At 41.8% G+C, this 17,353-nt stretch overlaps 1 protein-coding gene across 7 annotated transcripts in view; it reads left to right on the forward strand.

Moving 5' to 3' along the window:
* The first annotated feature begins 2,177 nt into the window (after positions 1-2,177).
* The window catches only part of clip1a (CAP-GLY domain containing linker protein 1a), a 30,636-nt gene continuing 15,460 nt past the window's right edge, over positions 2,178-17,353 (forward strand). For 2 of the 7 annotated variants that reach the window (XM_050050177.1, XM_050050183.1), the window contains exons 1-10: positions 2,178-2,336; positions 7,011-7,332; positions 8,329-8,900; positions 9,934-10,058; positions 10,148-10,364; positions 10,454-10,651; positions 10,786-10,877; positions 11,002-11,062; positions 14,134-14,238; positions 16,102-17,010. In XM_050050177.1, the coding sequence (XP_049906134.1) occupies positions 7,242-7,332; positions 8,329-8,900; positions 9,934-10,058; positions 10,148-10,364; positions 10,454-10,651; positions 10,786-10,877; positions 11,002-11,062; positions 14,134-14,238; positions 16,102-17,010 (2,370 nt within the window). In that variant the 5' untranslated portion in view covers positions 2,178-2,336; positions 7,011-7,241. Of the gene's footprint in view, positions 2,337-2,651; positions 2,674-2,884; positions 2,907-7,010; positions 7,333-8,328; positions 8,901-9,933; positions 10,059-10,147; positions 10,365-10,453; positions 10,652-10,785; positions 10,878-11,001; positions 11,063-14,133; positions 14,239-16,101; positions 17,011-17,353 lie in introns of those variants that run through there. The other 5 variants (XM_050050181.1, XM_050050180.1, XM_050050179.1 and 2 more) reach the window with 5 other exon arrangements.

Here is a 17,353-nt window from a genome sequence, read left to right on the forward strand (position 1 = left end):
CATGAAAACTGTCATTTCTAACCATTTCACAGATCCAATGGAGAATATTCTATTTACAGCAAAAACATTCCCTATTGTTTGAGTCCCAATATAGTGAGTGTTATGTAAATCATTAATTTCTATGACTGTTCAGTCCATATTCCAAATACATACAGTACACACCAACACTCGCATCCACAGACAATATTTGCACTTAGACTTGGAAATGACTTGCATACTAAATACTCACGTACGCCTACATACAGTACATACTTATGCAAATATACACGCATACACAAGCTCATTTGTGTCTGGTTGAGCTAAGCCTCTGGGAATGTCAGGAGAAGGACAGATGGGTTAAGGATTAACCCCTTGCAAAGTCATGTGAGACTGATGGTGTGTACTCACATCTTCATAATAAAGCTATTACATTGTAGACTTTTACAATTCATCTTCATATTCTACATTTAAAGGTGAACTATGCCTGTTTTTAAAATTCATACATCTTATTCCTCTGGGCTAAGACAGTCTGAAAATATTAGTAAACATAAACAACTTTCCCCCAAATCCTAAAGCCAGAGTGCTAAAACTCAAAAATGTGATGTCAGTGAGTATAAAGAGCTGAGCTCCACAGATAGTGGATGGTGAAATATGTTCTAGATCAGTGGTTCCCAGCTGGTGGGCTGCAGGTCCTGCGGGACCTTAATTAATTTGCATTTAAGTGAATTTCTGGCACTGAGCTTTTATTCTGAATTGCAGTTTCCTGCTGTAGAGTGAGTGACAGACAGCTACTTGACAGAGACAGCAAACTAGCTCAACGACATGGCCAAACGCAAGTATGACACTGAATGTATTAAACTGTGTGGACCTAGAGCTAATGACTAAGGAGAAATCTGGACCCTGTGACTGGACTAGTTGGGAACCACTGTTATAGACAACACTGAGAGCACCCAGGGGATTGTTCTGAGTATATGGGTACATTTTCTGTCTCAGAATAAAAATCATTTGGGTATAAGAAAAAACAGAAACCAAACATTGTGTGTGCAAAAAATCAGTCCCTCATTCATTGTCTATGGAGCATCTTCAGACTTTGTACCCTTTGACATCACAAGTTTGAGACTAACATGTCTGGTTTCAGGCTTTTAAAGAGGGTGTGTTCCAAATCGCATACTTTTCCTTTTACTTCTAGTATGTACTGAAGCTGCCTTTAAAAAGTACATACTGTTACACAATATTATATATTATACATGCACACAATCGGGACATACTACTTTCTCACAAAGTTATGCCCTGAACTTTGACCCTCTTGCTTTCAAATTATTATTTTGTTCACTTAAACAAAAAGCACTCCTTTTATTTCTATTCCACTGGTCATTGGTTACTTAAATGCACTGTCATCCATCATTTGCGACTTCTGACAGCTGTCAATCAGCTGTCAAGCTGTCATCTGTGGCTCAGTCGATGTGACATATCGTCTGCTGCACAAAGGATTGTGGGTCAGAACAGACAGAAAAGCATGCTGGCTTGCATACTAGAAAATCTGACCGGATGTAGTAGAACATCCTGGTATTTTTGGCATACTGCATTTGACACACTATGTATTGGTATGCTAAATCTCATTCTGACATACTATATAGTATGGTAGCATGGGTATTGGAATGCACAGTTTATACTTAATGACATCACAAGTTGGCTTTGAAAGAGAGTAGCTCATGTTCACCAATTTTGATTAAACTTCCCAAAGCCATTAAAAAATAATATTGGAATTCTTAATTTAGGTGGCGTTCCTCTCTAAGTCAAAATGCTGTCTATTATTATCTTGGTGTTCTAACTGCTCGGATTTTTTAGAATAAATTTTTGCTTTTTTTGTCAGAATTCAGATTTGATCTTAAAATTCTGGTATTATTATTATATTTTGGTCCAATCCTAAACATTGATACAGCACTGTATGCTTAATCACTACTTCCCTACTTGCACGTTGTGTGCTTGAACATTGTTTGTTTGACAATATTACCACATTTGAACCACTCCTGTAGTAAAAATCTGTGGCTTTCCAGGAAAATATAAGCCAAATGTAGTTTTAAGTGACTCTCTTTCATTTCCTAATTGTAACAGTAAAGTTTTTTGTCCGAAAATTGCTGCTCTCAGAAGTGAAGGAGTGTCCCATCTCACTGAACATATCATCTTTGGTCGGCACCTATCGTTGACGTTCCCGTCGGCCGTTGGACAGACAGCTCACACACTGGGCTGTGCCTGCCCGTCTCTAAACCCAGCAGTTAGTCGTCGTAGTTCTCCACTTAGCCTGCTAGCTGTGTATTTTTTCCTGAGGAGACGTAGGCTGTACAGAAACACATCAGGTCAGTATTAGCTAGCCCACGCCGAGGTCACGTATTTCCACAAACTTGCTCGTCCGTTTGCCGCTGATAAACCAGGAAACTAACCGCGCGAGGTGGAAGTGCTTCATGTGGTGTAGACGGCAGTTGAGGTGTTAGTTTAGCTAGCTAACCTAGCTAACCAGTCCTCTCGGTGCCGACCACCGGTTCGCCGTATTGCTCGGGCCTCGCTGCTAACATTACTTAGCAACTAATCACGCCTATTGTTATCGTGATAACAGCTTGGGGTTCATTTGGAGGTGACAGCACAGTCAACGGACTGCTTATTACAACAACGTTATACGGCAGGCTATCTTTACAGGTGATCTAATCTGTAACAATTTGTTATGATGACTCCCAACTTGTAGCAGCAGTGTGCCCTGCTGGAGCTCCGGTGACATTGCGGAGACTTTTGGACTTGGGGAATTTGCTCCAGTCGGTGTGCTTACACCAGTGTGTTAGTCCGGTGTTTGAACATGTGGATGTTAACGTTACCTGTTTAACTCATCATAAACTGGATATTGTCTCACCAGAGACGCCGATGTAGCTAGTGAGGTAAGTTAGCTGCTATGGTGTGTTTTACAGGCTCCTCTCTTACCCAGATGTGCCACCTCATCGACAGCTCTCAGTCCGTTAGCTTCTGATAAAGGCAACAAGGCGAGGCACGTTTAAAAGGCCAATTCGTTTCCCAAATTACAGGATAACTTACTAAACTGCACAGATACACTGAGAAATGTGTCAGTGAAGCAGAGGTGCGATGATAGAGTCTGCGGTTTAAAGGCGTGACTTAGGCATTTATCATTAAGCCTGTCTGTTTCAGATTAAAAGCAGTTAAACTTGTTTGGACTGATTTACTAGACTAAAGCTCTTAGGAATTGGAAAGGCAATATCACTTGAAACTTTGAGATTTCTGTTGTTTTTGAACTTTGCTATATGGCTCTGGATATATGAGAGTGGCTTACATTTGTGGAGAAGTCAGATAAACATGTATAACTATAATTTTGTCATACATGCATCACATTAGTTGATGTAACCCACTGGAGTGGAAACCATCAGGCATGGTTTTACATTAGGTCTTGGAGCTGAAGAGGCTTTATTTGCTCTGGAAAGTCTGGATTGTACATTGGACCACAGTGGAAACTTGACCACGCAACCATACATTTTATTATTTCAGGTCTCAGTTATGTTTGGGCACAATTGTAAGCGCCAGGTTCTGTATAGGACTGGGCAGTGTTTATTTGTACTAACTTGTAAGGAAGGTTTAATGTCTCATTTGTGGCAGTGAGGGTTGTTAAATTGAAAACAGGTGAATTAACAGACACTGAGGACGCAGGATGCCTCAGGCTCTTTATTCTGAGCTCACGTCCTGTTGCTTTTTTACACCTTCCTCTGTCAGTCAGTGCCAGCAGGGGCCTACGTAATCATCCCAGCAGATGTTTCCTCAAAAAGGAAGAACCAGAGCTCGACTTGGCCTTGTGATGACAAAAGCAGAGTGTAGGAGTACGGATTACATCAGTATACACCTCTGATGACATAAAGGCCTGCTTCTTTTTGCTGTTGTTGTTCTTTTTTGGCAAAACTTAGCTGTCAGTTTGTTGTATCAGTCTTACAGATCTCATAAAAATGTCCTGCTTACTCCCTGTGAGAAGCATAAATTGAGAGGGATGCCTCAGCAGCTCAGACTGTAGACAGATCAGTCATTGCTGGACTTTGTGTAAAAACATTCCTATGAAACCTGTTTGTGCTTCAATATTCTTGTAGTCACCGACTAATATTAGGCTACAGAAAAACAGAGTGGAATGAAAGCCCCCTGGCTTGTGTAACCAGTGACACCCTCCCATCAGTTAACAAATACTTGGGAGGCTGAAATGCTGTTGCTGTTGACTGTTATTACAAAACATGCAGGCAGACTCATCTGACGTCTGTATCATAAGTGGTTTTGCACTCCTGTAGTCAGCACGATATGCTTAAGTGAAGTATTTAGGGTGGAAGTACTGCGCCCTGGATAGTCAGCAAGTTAATGTAGCAGTGTTCATCTGCAGATTCATTTAGTTTTATTCTGTAGGATTTTTTTCCCCAATATGCTTTCAGTAATGGAGAACAGTGACATCCTCACAAAGTGTGTCCAACAGACTCTGACCACATAAACTTCTTCCATGACCAACATGGAAGTTGATTATGTCTATGCAGTCATTTTGAGAAGTACAGTAAATCTCAGTTCTGTTTTACAGGCTAACATCTGCTCAGCCATTTCTGTTTGTGTGTTTACATCGGAAACAAAAAATTAAGCCAGACTGCAAGGAATGTGGGTATAGCTTATCTCTAAGTAAATTCAATCTATTTAAGAATTTTACTTTTTAATACATCAACCTTATTTTATTTCCCTTAAACTTTTGCAAAACATTGGCATTTGGCTTTCCTCCTAGCTGCAGATTAGAGTGAGAGTCAGAGGCAAAAGATTAACATCACTGTAGTGGGAAATTCTCCAGACTAAGTGGATCATTTTCAGCCGACTGCTTTAGCTCACCAATCAGAGCTGAAACATCCTCGGTTAATGCTTACAAGACAGTCTGAGTAAAGCCCGGTGATGTTCTACTAAGGCATTATAATACAGTTGACTTTTTAGAAACACTTTTTGTCATATTCCACAGACGTATGGGTCAATCAGAGGAGATATTGATACAGACGGTGACTTTTTTCTTTATTTATTTTTTGTTTTTGTGCTAAATGAATTGCTAAAGATTTAAATGGTCACATATGGACTTTTTGTGTGACTTTAATTTCCATGATGCAGTCTTGGGCCATTGAAATGCTTTCTTTCTCTGGCCTCCTCCTGACCCCAGGGCACTAGTCAGTATCATTCAAAGGCACAGTGGGAGAAAACTGGAACGCTGCATTTGAACTAGGTCACTGGCTTCTGATGGACACCCTTTATTCTCTGCTGAGAAATATCTAGGAGGGTGTGTGACAGCGTGCCTTCTTGGTTGTTGTGGTGAGCCTACATGCTGTAGCTCTTAGGCCCTTTCAGGAATGAAAGGTATGTTTGTATGATGCTGTTGAACAAGTTCTATGTTACATTTCTACCCCGTGTGAGGTCAAGCGTCTTTGCTGACTCTTAACAGTTTGGCTTTGCAGGAGGCACTGGGTTTGTTGATTTGCTATTTTATAGGTGTATATTTAAAGGGTTTAAGACTGACCTAACTTCCAACCAAGCACTCAATTTAGAACATTCAAAACATTTTGCTACTCTGCCCCAGGATGCTGCAACCATTAAAATCAATAATTATATGAAACTATTTTCCTTGACAATATCCAAGCCAACTTACATGGCCTGTGGTAATATTCAGGATAAGTAAAAGCATTGCTTTAATGGACTGTCATGCGGTGTGCAACAAAAAATGATTACATTAATGATTATTGTCACTCACCCTTATTAGCCCAAAAAGTAAGCTCTTTGTTCTCACCCATAAGGTGCTAAAGCAAATTCCAAGAACAGAATTCACACCAACCCTGATATCTATCCAAAAGAGATGCTTTTCTCTTACAGGCAGATAAAAAGTGCGTGGAATTCAATAACAAAATTCAGTAATATGGAAAACCCCTTTGATGAACACTTTTATGCATATTTTCCTAAAATATTTCTTTGCTAATCGCAAACTTTTTACCAAATGTAATGCTGTAATATGGTGTTATCGCAGAGGCATGTTTGTACACATACACATTCCAGTAATTGTTAGATTATGTCGTTGACAAAGCAGCTCATCTGTGCTTCAAGTTCCATGCGTGTAGTTTTCTCTTACTGATTGTGATCGCACAATAAAGCATCAGTCTTGGTGTCCTTGACTTCTGTGCACATTTTCTGCAGAAACGCAGAAAGATGCTACAGATCTGACAGTAGATTGGCCTGAAACTCAAAGCTCGTCAGCATTTTGTCAGCAGTTTGCTCCAGCCTGATTTAATTAATCAAGGTGTATAAAAACCTTTCTCAATGCCACACTCAGTCATATTGTCAAACTAAAAACAACACAGGGACTGTGTTTGAATAGTGCATTCAGCCAATCTAGTTTCTGTAGGAGGTAATCTGACAAACGGGATAATCTGGTGCGGATGGTGGTCTTGTTTCTACAATAATCCTGTTTTAGAAAAAGCTGCCAACCAGACTTACATGGTTTTATATGCCAGAATCACAGATTGAGCGAGAGACCGTTTGGACTACTGCGTGTATCATGGTCAAGGTCACTGATGATGAGCTATTCAGAAGTTCATGATGGCAGTAACATAGACTGCATATCGGCTGGCCTTTGACGGGGTATTTTTAGGTCTTTACCGTGGCGTGCTGTGTGCTGAGGAGCTTGTTGTCACAACAGAAACAAAATGCCTCCATTAACAGAGCACCAAAAGCAAAGTCATTGGAAATGTCTTCAAGGCATATCTGTACTACTTGACATTTATTAGTTCTCTCCAAATGAAATTTCTGCTTTCACTGCCACCCACAGCAGAGGCAGGAAAAATCAGCAAATAGTACATTTTTCTAAATGAATAATGAACTTGAATAATTCAATGTCTTGTTAATTAGCTAATAGGTTGAATACTCAGTACAGATATAATGTAGTAGCCCTAAATGAAGTCAAGTAATGTTTCTTTTTTTCTTCCAAACAGGGTCCTTCTTGTGAGCAGCACTTTTTCTCCCTCCTCCCTTTTCCTGGTTTTTCTTTTTGTTGAACATTTTTTGTTTGTTTTTATTTTTATTTTTTTGTTTAATTGATTTGGGTGAGGAGAGAAAAGCTTTGCTGTCACAGAGCTGCAACCTGTTGTTTTGATGGTCTGGGGTCAGTCTGTACCCACCGACGGACACAAGCCTTGTGGGTCTAGCAGATCACAGGAGGAAACATGAGCACAGCCAAGCCCAGTGGGATCAAAGGGCCCAGCAAGATAGCTAGGCCACCTGGGACAGCAGCCCCCAAGACCAACCCTAGCACAGGTAAGAATCTTCCCATGTGCTGCCCCCCTGTGGCAGTGCAATGTGACCTTGAGTGGTGGAACCAAGTTGATTTTGTCTTTTCCCATTCCTCTAGGGTTCATAAATGTGACAGTACGTCAATCATTGTGTTACACTTTCTCTGTACTTGTTGGCACACCTGTTTTACATTGTTCTTGCTTCCAGCTTGTATCACCTTGTAGCTTAACAGAGTTTTCTGTGGGTTCATGCAGTAGTCTCTCTTTTCAATTCAGTTCAGTTCAGAAAACTTATTTATCCCAAGTGGGTCATTCTGTTTGACAGTCTTCCCAGTTTGCAGGAGGCTTCAGCTAGAACAGCCAAACAAGGCATTCAATTCATTGGGTGGATAGAGCTGATAGATGAAAAATGAGACACGCCCTCCAGCTATTTTATCTCATAGCACAGTAAACATCCCATCAAACAGTGAGGTTTAAAATCCAGTTGTTTTCTTTGTGGTGAGTTTAATATGTAACCACAAGGAGAAAAATAAATTACATCTAATGGAGACTGTGGTGTAGCTAACAAAGCAAGGTTAATTGACTGGGCTTATGGTATTTCAGATGCTGGCTTAAATCACCAGAAATGACATGACAGTCAAGACCTTTTTTGTGCACTCATATATATTTTAACATAAAATTAACCAGATGAGCAATTGGTTTCATCTTCAGTCAAACTGATGTTTGGTGTTTTTAACTTCAGCAAAATCATATACATGAATAAAACCAGCTTTTGAAACATTTAGATTTCTCTCACCACAACATTGTTATTGTCTCTGTAGAATTTGATTTGAAGACCCTGACAACTGGAAGTCATGTAGAAATGTTGGTTTACGAAGGGTTTCCAAGATAGTAAGAGAGCACATTAAAAACAGAGGCGCATTAAACAATTTGGATGATATTGCAATGTTTTGCACTGCATTTTTGACACTTGATGGATTTTTAAGACTGTTTGTTCTCTTTCTCTCTCTTCATTTTTCAGCAGGCGCTAAAGCTGCTGCGGCCGACAAATCAGCTGCAAGTGCCAGTGGAGGAGATGACCAGGGTGCTGGGGAGAACTTTGAGATCGGGGAGCGAGTATGGGTGAATGGGAATAAGCCGGGCTACATTCAGTTTTTAGGAGAGGCACAGTTTGCCCCAGGACAGTGGGCAGGAATCGTTCTAGATGAGCCAATCGGGAAGAATGATGGGTCGGTGGCAGGGGTGCGCTACTTCCAGTGTGAACCCCTGCGAGGAATATTTACCCGCCCATCAAAGTTGTCTCGCACAGAGGGGGAGGCTAATGGAACTCAGACGGCACCTACCTCCCGCGCGGCATCACCCACCCCTTCAGTTGGGAGTGTAGCCTCGCATACACCCACCACAAAATCAACATTACCCTCAACTACCACGGCAACCAAGAAGGCATCCACCACTACGCCAGCTACGCCAGCTACACCAGCTACACCATCCTCCAACCTCGCACGCACGAACAGTGAATCTGTCTCCAACCTCTCTGAGACTGGATCAGTCAAGAAGGGGGAGAGGGAACTGAAGATGGGTGACCGAGTATTGGTAAAGTTTGTTACATTATCAAACAGAATAAAGATGTCTTTTTCTTTCCTGGATGTTCTAGCATATGGCTACGGCTACGTTCAGACCGCAGGCAAATCAGATTTGTTTCTCAAATCAGATCTTTGAGACAAACTGTCCACACTGTTATTTGCAAGTGATGAGATGGGATTTGTGTTTCCAGACATCACAAATCTATCTGCATGAGCTGCTGTGGAAACAATAGGTGTCAGTAACTACACAGCTACTCAGGTGATGCAGCTTTCCAACGTCGAAGCATGAAAAATGGAGGTTCATCATTGTGCCCTCCAAACAGTTGCACTGCGCAGCACATCTGTGTTGTTCTCCATAGCACTCTGCAAGTAGCGTCATAGATTCTGCTCAGCACTTAGTCACTCTGGATCTGACATTGTCATTGTGTGTCACGTTGCGAGTGACACTAATGACACTTTGAATATGATTTGACCAGCTAGAGAAGCCAAACCCAGATGCGTCTGTAGAAATCTGGAATTTTAGACCACCTCCAAATGTAGTGTAGATCTGATTTTCAAAAAAGAAAACCATTTCATGTGTATCTAAAATCAATCTGGATATGTCAAAAAACTGTTTTTGACTGGCCGTCTGACCAAGGCCTATCAGAACCCTCCTCTTCATCAGTGATATAATTTCAGAAAACTTACCACATGAAACACGATCTCTTCCACTTCATGTCACCAAATATCTATCCCTAACACTATTAAGTGCAGTCCTGTACATTTCTTATGCAAAGAAAAGTGCTCACTGCCAAACTTTGCTTCATGTCAATCTTGCATAAGTGTGCGTAAAATAAATGATTGAAAGAAGAAAAAACATATTTGGTGTCACATGTTGACAGTTTGGCCTCGTTCTGTTCAGAGCTGGTACATGTTTGTTTCTGTTGCTTTGATGGAATTATCTCACTCAGGGTTTATTACCAAGCAAAGCTGATTACTCTTTAGGCCACTCTTATCTTTTGAGGAGATTAAATGTTGGCTAATGTTTGGTGTTTTCTTCTCAGGTTGGTGGTACCAAGGCAGGAGTGGTACGTTTCCTTGGAGAAACAGATTTTGCCAAAGGCGAGTGGTGTGGCGTGGAATTGGATGAGCCCTTAGGAAAGAATGATGGAGCAGTGGCAGGCACAAGGTAGAAAAGCCACTGGATTTATAAACAACTAAAAAAAATGTGCACTCTGACTTCCATTATCATGATTGTATTCCGTTATGTGTCCCCAGATATTTCCAGTGCCAACCCAAGTATGGCTTATTTGCTCCAGTGCACAAAGTCACACGCATCGGCTTCCCCTCCACGACGCCAGCCAAAGCAAAAACAACCGTTCGGAAGGTAGTGGCGACACCATCGGGGTTAAAGCGGAGCCCTAGTGCCTCCTCCATCAGTACCATGAGCTCTGTGGCATCCTCTGTTAGCGCCAAGCCCAGCCGCACAGGCCTGGTGGGACATGGACACACACGGTTTCATCCATTTTTGAAAGCTGTGCTTACTCACCAGTCTGACCTTGCTTGTATTCTGTCTCTCCATAGCTAACAGAGACATCATCACGGTATAATCGTAAGATATCGGGCACCACAGCCCTGCAGGAGGCGCTGAAGGAGAAGCAGCAGCATATTGAGCAGCTTATGGCTGAGAGGGACATGGAGAGAGCCGAGGTTGCCAAGGCCACCGGCCACGTTGGAGAGATGGAGCAGGAAATTAGCCTGCTCAGGGACGATCGGGAGCAGGTCAGCTCAGCCAGTGGTTCAGCATTAACACTCTGTATCACCCCTATGTGGATACTTAATTACTCTGAGAATTAGAGTTGCCTTGTCATCTAAATTGATTTTTTTTTGGTCAAATATCAACCTTTCTGTTGAAGATGGAGGCCAAGATGGATCATTTACGTGCCTTGGTAGAAGCTGCGGACAAAGACAAAGTCGAGCTGCTGAATCAGCTGGAGGAGGAGCGTAGGTAAGGATAACCAGTGGTATGACCAGTCAAAGACACAGAGTCACCCATGATAGTCAGTATTTATTGTTTTGATTTTATGGGGACAGTTTGTTGAGAGCAAGATTATTTTGTTTCTGTTGAATAGGAAGGTGGAGGACCTTCAGTTCCGCGTAGAAGAAGCTTGCATTACCAAAGGAGACCTGGAGGTAAATGCACAGCACAGATCCACACCATTTCAACTGACACGTTTTATTGAATTTGTGCTTAAAAACAAACAGTCATCAATATAATTATATTAAATCACTGCAAACCAAACATCTCTATTTGTACTAAACACAGAAGTAGATTTTTAAACTCAGCAGTTGTCACGCTGATTGAAAATCTAAATTTTGAATCTCAGTTTCAGTTCACATACACCTTGCTGTATATCCATAACAATAAAGTGGTTATTTTTCTTTTCTTTTTTAACTTGACATCAGTGTGTCTCCTTGGGTGCAGGTCCAATGCAATTTAAGATTGCGCAAGACTAACTGGTACTCTTTGTCACAGAGCTACAGTTGAGCCCAGACAGAGCATTTGCATTATCTCTCATTTATCTTAGCAGTGGACACTACTCACTCTGCAGTATCACTTTGATATTGGCTTTAATTTGCGTTAGAAGATGTGCTGTTAAATGCACCCATTGGTGCAGGAAGGCTCTGTCTTTGATGACAAGGCCAAGCTATGCAAAGACTAGAAACATACGTATCCAGGCCTGATATTCATTTAGTTCACTAACCAGTTTACACTTCGATTTTGTTGTTCTGGGACTGGTTTAGTGAAAGACTAAATATAGAGATTAATGTTTTATATGTTGTTTTGAATGTTTGTCCATTATAGAAATATATATAGGAGTGATTATTCATATTGTCCGTGTTAATCATCAAAGCTAGGGGGATTGTCCCAAAAGGACCTGCGTTTTGCTTTTTCCTTTACATAATGTTATAGAGTTATTTAATACAGTAGGCTCTGATTACTTGTTGTCGTCCTCACAAGTGAGTCATGTTCTCATCCCAAGTTATGATATGCAGAGTATTGGGGTCCAGTGGTATCTGTGTTCATATCTGATCAAAGGATTTGTCATTTATTCCACAGTGCTACACAGGGGACCATCTCAGTTACCCCCGAAGGCCTCCATGCTCAAAATAGATGTTTAAATTGAGGGCCACAGGGTTAGAATATCCCTTTATCTTCTTTTCAAACTTGTATACTAACAGTTTATGACTTACTCACAGCTGTGGATATATTAAAAACTTGCATGCAGCTTGAAAGACACCAACAAAATAAAACAACACTCCTAATAGGCCAAACTTAGAAAATGCTTTGTTGACTTCAAGCTGTTGAAGGTGTACTAATGTTGTGCTTTAACCCTCGGTGCCTCCCTGTTCAGTGATGTGATGTGTTATTGCTTCTTCTTCCCTCTCCTTCTCGTCTTTCGTGTTGGTCCAGTGCTCAGCATGGAACCACTGGAGATGCTCCCTTGTCATTCCACTGCCCAGTCACAGACCTGAATTCAGTTTGCCCACTGCAACTAAAGGATAGATGTGCCAGGTTAAATTATAGTTTATACCTAGTCCACGGTCAATGAACAGTGAGTGCATATAAGAACCCAGGAAATGTACAGTGAACCCTACAATGAATTGTAGTTTCAAAATCACATTTTTCTTGCCACATTCATTAACTTTGAATGTGATATATCAGTTAGTTAGGCACGCACAACAGTTCATTTTTCAACCCGGTCTCACAGAAATTTGTGAAATGACTCCTGCCTCTCGACACTGTTTTGCGTGGTGGTGGCACATATTGTGCTAAAATCACGTATTGACACCACAGAAACAGTGCTAATGGAAAGTCAATTGGGATCCTTGGTCAGGGTGGACACATGAATTCCCTGGTGTATCACACAATGGACGTTGGTTAAGACCTCATAGGTAGTATAAAGCGTGAGAAATTCTTTCTAGGGAGTAGGCTGGAGTTGTGGATGGATTAAAGAAACACCGGACTTTCACCTGGGAGACTGTTGTTTGTTTCCTGTGTGAAAAGAAACTACTTACATCACTTAATGATCTTACATCTCGCATGTAATTGCAGAATGTGGTGCTCAGAGGTTGTGGTCACTTCTTGTATTTCTGTGAGATCATGTTGTCATTTTGTCAGATTGTGTCCAAGGAGGACCAAATGTATGACCTGTGATAGGCTGTTGGCATAACATTTAAAATGGGTGCTGTTCCCCTTTTTAAGAGAACATACACGGGGCAACATGTAAGAGAATAAACACAAATTGTGCCAGGAAATGCCTCAGTAAGTTGCCATAAAACCCTTAGTCATAAGACACAATAGCAAGAAGTTAAATGGGAATCCTTTCTGTTTCTTGAGCCTGACAGCCTCAGCTTTTGTTTTGCTGATTGATTTTGATTAAGTTGGTCACGAATCTTGCACATGGTGGTCTGATAACTGGTGGTTTCTTAGTTAATATATACATTGTGGACAATGGCCTCATCACCAAAGCGAGAAAGCAGTGTGTTATTGGTAATGCTTCAGGCTTTAAGGTTGGTAAGGTATATAATCATGTGGGTTTGGGTTTCATTACAATGCAGGATTTAAATGTCTTTAAATTGACTTTGTATTGTTAAGTGAACATGACAATTCTGCAACATTAGATATGTTCTGTAAAATAATGCATTCATATATAGGGGTCAGGAAACAGCCATCACTGCTTTCTCTCCATGATGTGGTGAAGTCATTTTCAATTAATTTATTTGCTGGCTTGATACACATTATCAAATTTTCTCTGTATCATAACAATCAATGTGCTTTGTTCACCAGGTGTCAATTTTGCATGGTTACTTATAAACTGCCTCCATCAACATACTCATCCTGCACATCCATAACACATGGCCCCCTCTCTTGTCGCTTGTTTTGTATTTCCCACCATTCTCTCACAAAATTCCCTTTGTGCAGCTGTTTATGGTGCAGCCTGAAAGTTCTGCATGGGGTGTTCTTCCCATTTTCACTCATCCATCACTTCCCACCCCCACCCAATACCCTTTTACCCTTTGCCCAATCCCCCGCCCACACACTCATACACAAACACACACACATACATACCACATCACCATAATCATTGTCCAAACCCCTCCATCCTCTCTCCTGTCTCCCTCCCTCTCTGTCTGCGTTGGGCTGGCATGTGATGGTGGCACTGGTGTGTTCTCTTCCTCTCCCCCTTGTTTACTAACAGACGCAGACCAGACTGGAGCATGCCCACATTAAGGAGCTTGAACAGAGCCTACTCTTTGAAAAGACCAAAGCTGAGAAACTCCAAAGAGAGTTAGAAGACACTAGGGTAATGAATTCTGCTCTGCAGTGTGCTGCGTTGGAAAAGAGAGCCTGTGCCGGGGAGAGTGGCCAAAAAATTTGCAAGGGGTGCAGAGAGGTGCTGGGCAGTAACTGGAGCATTGCCTTGTATGGGCTTGTGTTGAGTCCCACCAATGCATTTTTCAGGCTTCACATTATAATAATAATACTCTTAATCTTTAAATCGAAGTATTGCATTTATTAGGTTTATTTAAATGATTAAATCAGTCCATCCAGGGTAAAGTTAGATTCATAAATGTAGCACCACAATTTGTGGCATTAGTCACAGAATAATTTTGTAACCATTTCTGAAGTATAATCCTCCCTCCATTTAAATTGATGCACTCAAAATTCTTCGCGTTGAAAAGTACAGACTTCTGTTAAAACTGTCCAAAAATTACCACATGCATCTTTTAGCTGTCTTGAGTGACGGCTCTTTTACTTGTGCATTTACCTGAACTCACTCTTGCTTTAATAGTATCACTGCTTAACCAGACAGACAAACTTTTCCCTTTTCCCAGCGAATCATTTTCTCGATTATCCTATGTTCTACTTCCCCAGTCCTTCCCAGCATCCATTTGTCCTGCTTATTTGGTGTCCCTGCGTTTTGCTAGTCTAAAACCTGCTCCACCTCCCAGACTATGCATCCTTGTGTTCCCCTAGGGTATTGTAGTCAGAAGGGGTATTAGGAAAAATATACACAGATTAGCCAAAACATTTAAACCACTGACAGGTGAAGTGAATAATTGATCATCTCGTTACAATGCAGTGTCCTGCTGGGAAACCTTGGGTCCTGGCATTCAAGTGGATGCCACTTGACACGCTCCACACTGTTTCAGACCAAATACAACCCCTCATGCTCCATGTCACACCACAAAAACTGCTCAGGAATGGCCCAAGGGACATGTCGAAGACCTGAAGGCTGGAGGCTCCAAACTCCTCAGGTTCCAATCCAATGGAACATCTGTGTGACGTGCTGGTAGCCCAAGCAAACCTGTGTCCAGGCTTCGACAGGTCAGAGCTGAATCTGATCTAGGGCGGGGCCTCTGACCTGTCTAGGCCTGGACACAGGACCCCTGGGGGTGACTGCCATAAGGGGGTGTACTTGATCTATCACAGTTGATTGGTGGTGTGCGTCAAGTGTCAGCCACATGATTGACAACACCCAAGATTTCCCAGCAAAATGTTGCATTCTAATGATATGATTATTCGCTTTGGCTGTCAGTGGTGTTAATGTTTTGGCTAATTGGATCATAGTTTCTACAGGTTCTTATCAAGAAATTTTTATTTTAATTTAATGATTTAATTAACCAAGCAACTAGATATTAGTTGGTAGCAAAAATAGATGCATGTTTGAGAAGATTAGAATCAACAATAGATTTGGAGCATAGGCTAAAGTAACTGGATTAACATAAAAATAGTGGAACATATCAGTACTCCCAGAGGGTTTTTTTCTTAGTCCATGCCTCATCTAAATCATGAGGTCAATAATGGCATTAATTCAGTGATTAATAGTGTTAGCATAATGGATGGTGGAAAATATTGTACACACAGCTATAGCTCCATACATGCTTTCAGTGTTCACTTCCATTATTTGGATCATACCGTTTATAGCCACTAGAGGTCAGTATAACACCTTGGTTTTAGGATCAGTGTTTTTCATGCACTTCTCATTAAGCAAGCAAATTAAACAGTTGTCGTACTATTAAGTGCATTGTTGTCTGTAATTGCACTTTACAAAGTAGTTTTCCATTTGTTAAGTAACAGTAAAGTATGATTAAGTGTTTGTACACGGTGCTTCAGTATGACAGATTGGGACACATCTTTGAATATAAGATTTCTGCTTTTAAAGGTTGCTACTGTGTCGGAAAGATCCCGAATTATGGACCTTGAGAGGGACCTTTCACAGCGAACAAGAGAGGTGGCTGACCTGCAGCTGCGTCTCGGGACCCAGCAGGGTTCTGAGGACTCAGACTCTGCTCTTTCTCCCCTTCTGGAAGAGATAAACTCTTTGAGGGATCAGTTGGCTTCTCAAGAGGCTAAGCAGCAAGAAGAGCTGGCAAACTACAAGGAGAAGCTAGAAGCTCAAGAAAAGACCCACAGTGAGGCAGCTGCCCAGCTGCAGGCTGCATCTGTAAGGCTCTCTGGTGACAACGAGCAGTTGCAGATGCGCTTAAGCCAGGCTGAGAAGGAGAATGCTGACACTATTGAACTGTGGCGTTCCAAGTTGGAATCTGCTATTGCCTCTCACCAGCAAGCCATGGAGGAGCTGAAGGTGTCATTCAGCAAAGGCGCAGGTGCCCAGACAGAAGAACTTATTGAAACCAAAAGTGCACTAGAGAGGCTGAAGATGGAACACAAGTTGGCTCTAGAGGAGGCTGGAGCCAAACACAAGGGTGATGTCGCAGCCTGCACTCGGGAGATGCAGGCACTGAAGGCACAACTGTCGTCCTTGACTGAGGACAAGGAGCGACTGGAGGAGTCGCTCCGGTCCAGCGTTGAAAAAACAGAGGAGCAGCACCTTGTGGAGATGGAGGATGTTCTTGGAAAACTTCATGCTGCTGAAGTTAGGGTGAAGGAGCTTGAGGAGAAAGAAGAGATGTTGGCACAACAGGCCCAAGACAAGGACAGAGAAACCAAAGAGCAGATGTCAGAAATGGTGGCTCTGCGCAGCCAAATAGCACAAGGTAACCAGGAGCTTGTGGCCCTGAAGAGTCAATTAGAAGTGGTTCAAAGCCAAGGGACCGACCAGGGTGCAAAGGTGGGTTCCTATTCATCTCCTGACCATTTGAAATACTTCATTTACAGTGTGTCTCATGTTTGTGCAAAGCAGTGTCTTTATTCTGTAGTTTGGTCATCGTGGCATGTTTGGATGATTGGCAGTCATTGTTTTGTTGAAGCTGGCGTGCAGGACTTTTGTCTCCTCCCTGTCATTCAGAGTAATTCAATTTACAAAAACACTGTTGACTTGTGCTGATAGCTCACCACATCTCCCCTGACCCCCACCTAAATGCTTCCTCTAAATGCAGAGTTTTTCTTTTATTTCTGGAGCTTCCACTCCAGAAACTTTTCTTCAGTGCTTCTTAGGATTGTCCACCCTCACC

Source organism: Epinephelus moara, chromosome 8 (genome assembly GCF_006386435.1).
Source record: "Epinephelus moara isolate mb chromosome 8, YSFRI_EMoa_1.0, whole genome shotgun sequence".
NCBI classification, from domain to species: Eukaryota; Metazoa; Chordata; class Actinopteri; order Perciformes; family Serranidae; genus Epinephelus; species Epinephelus moara.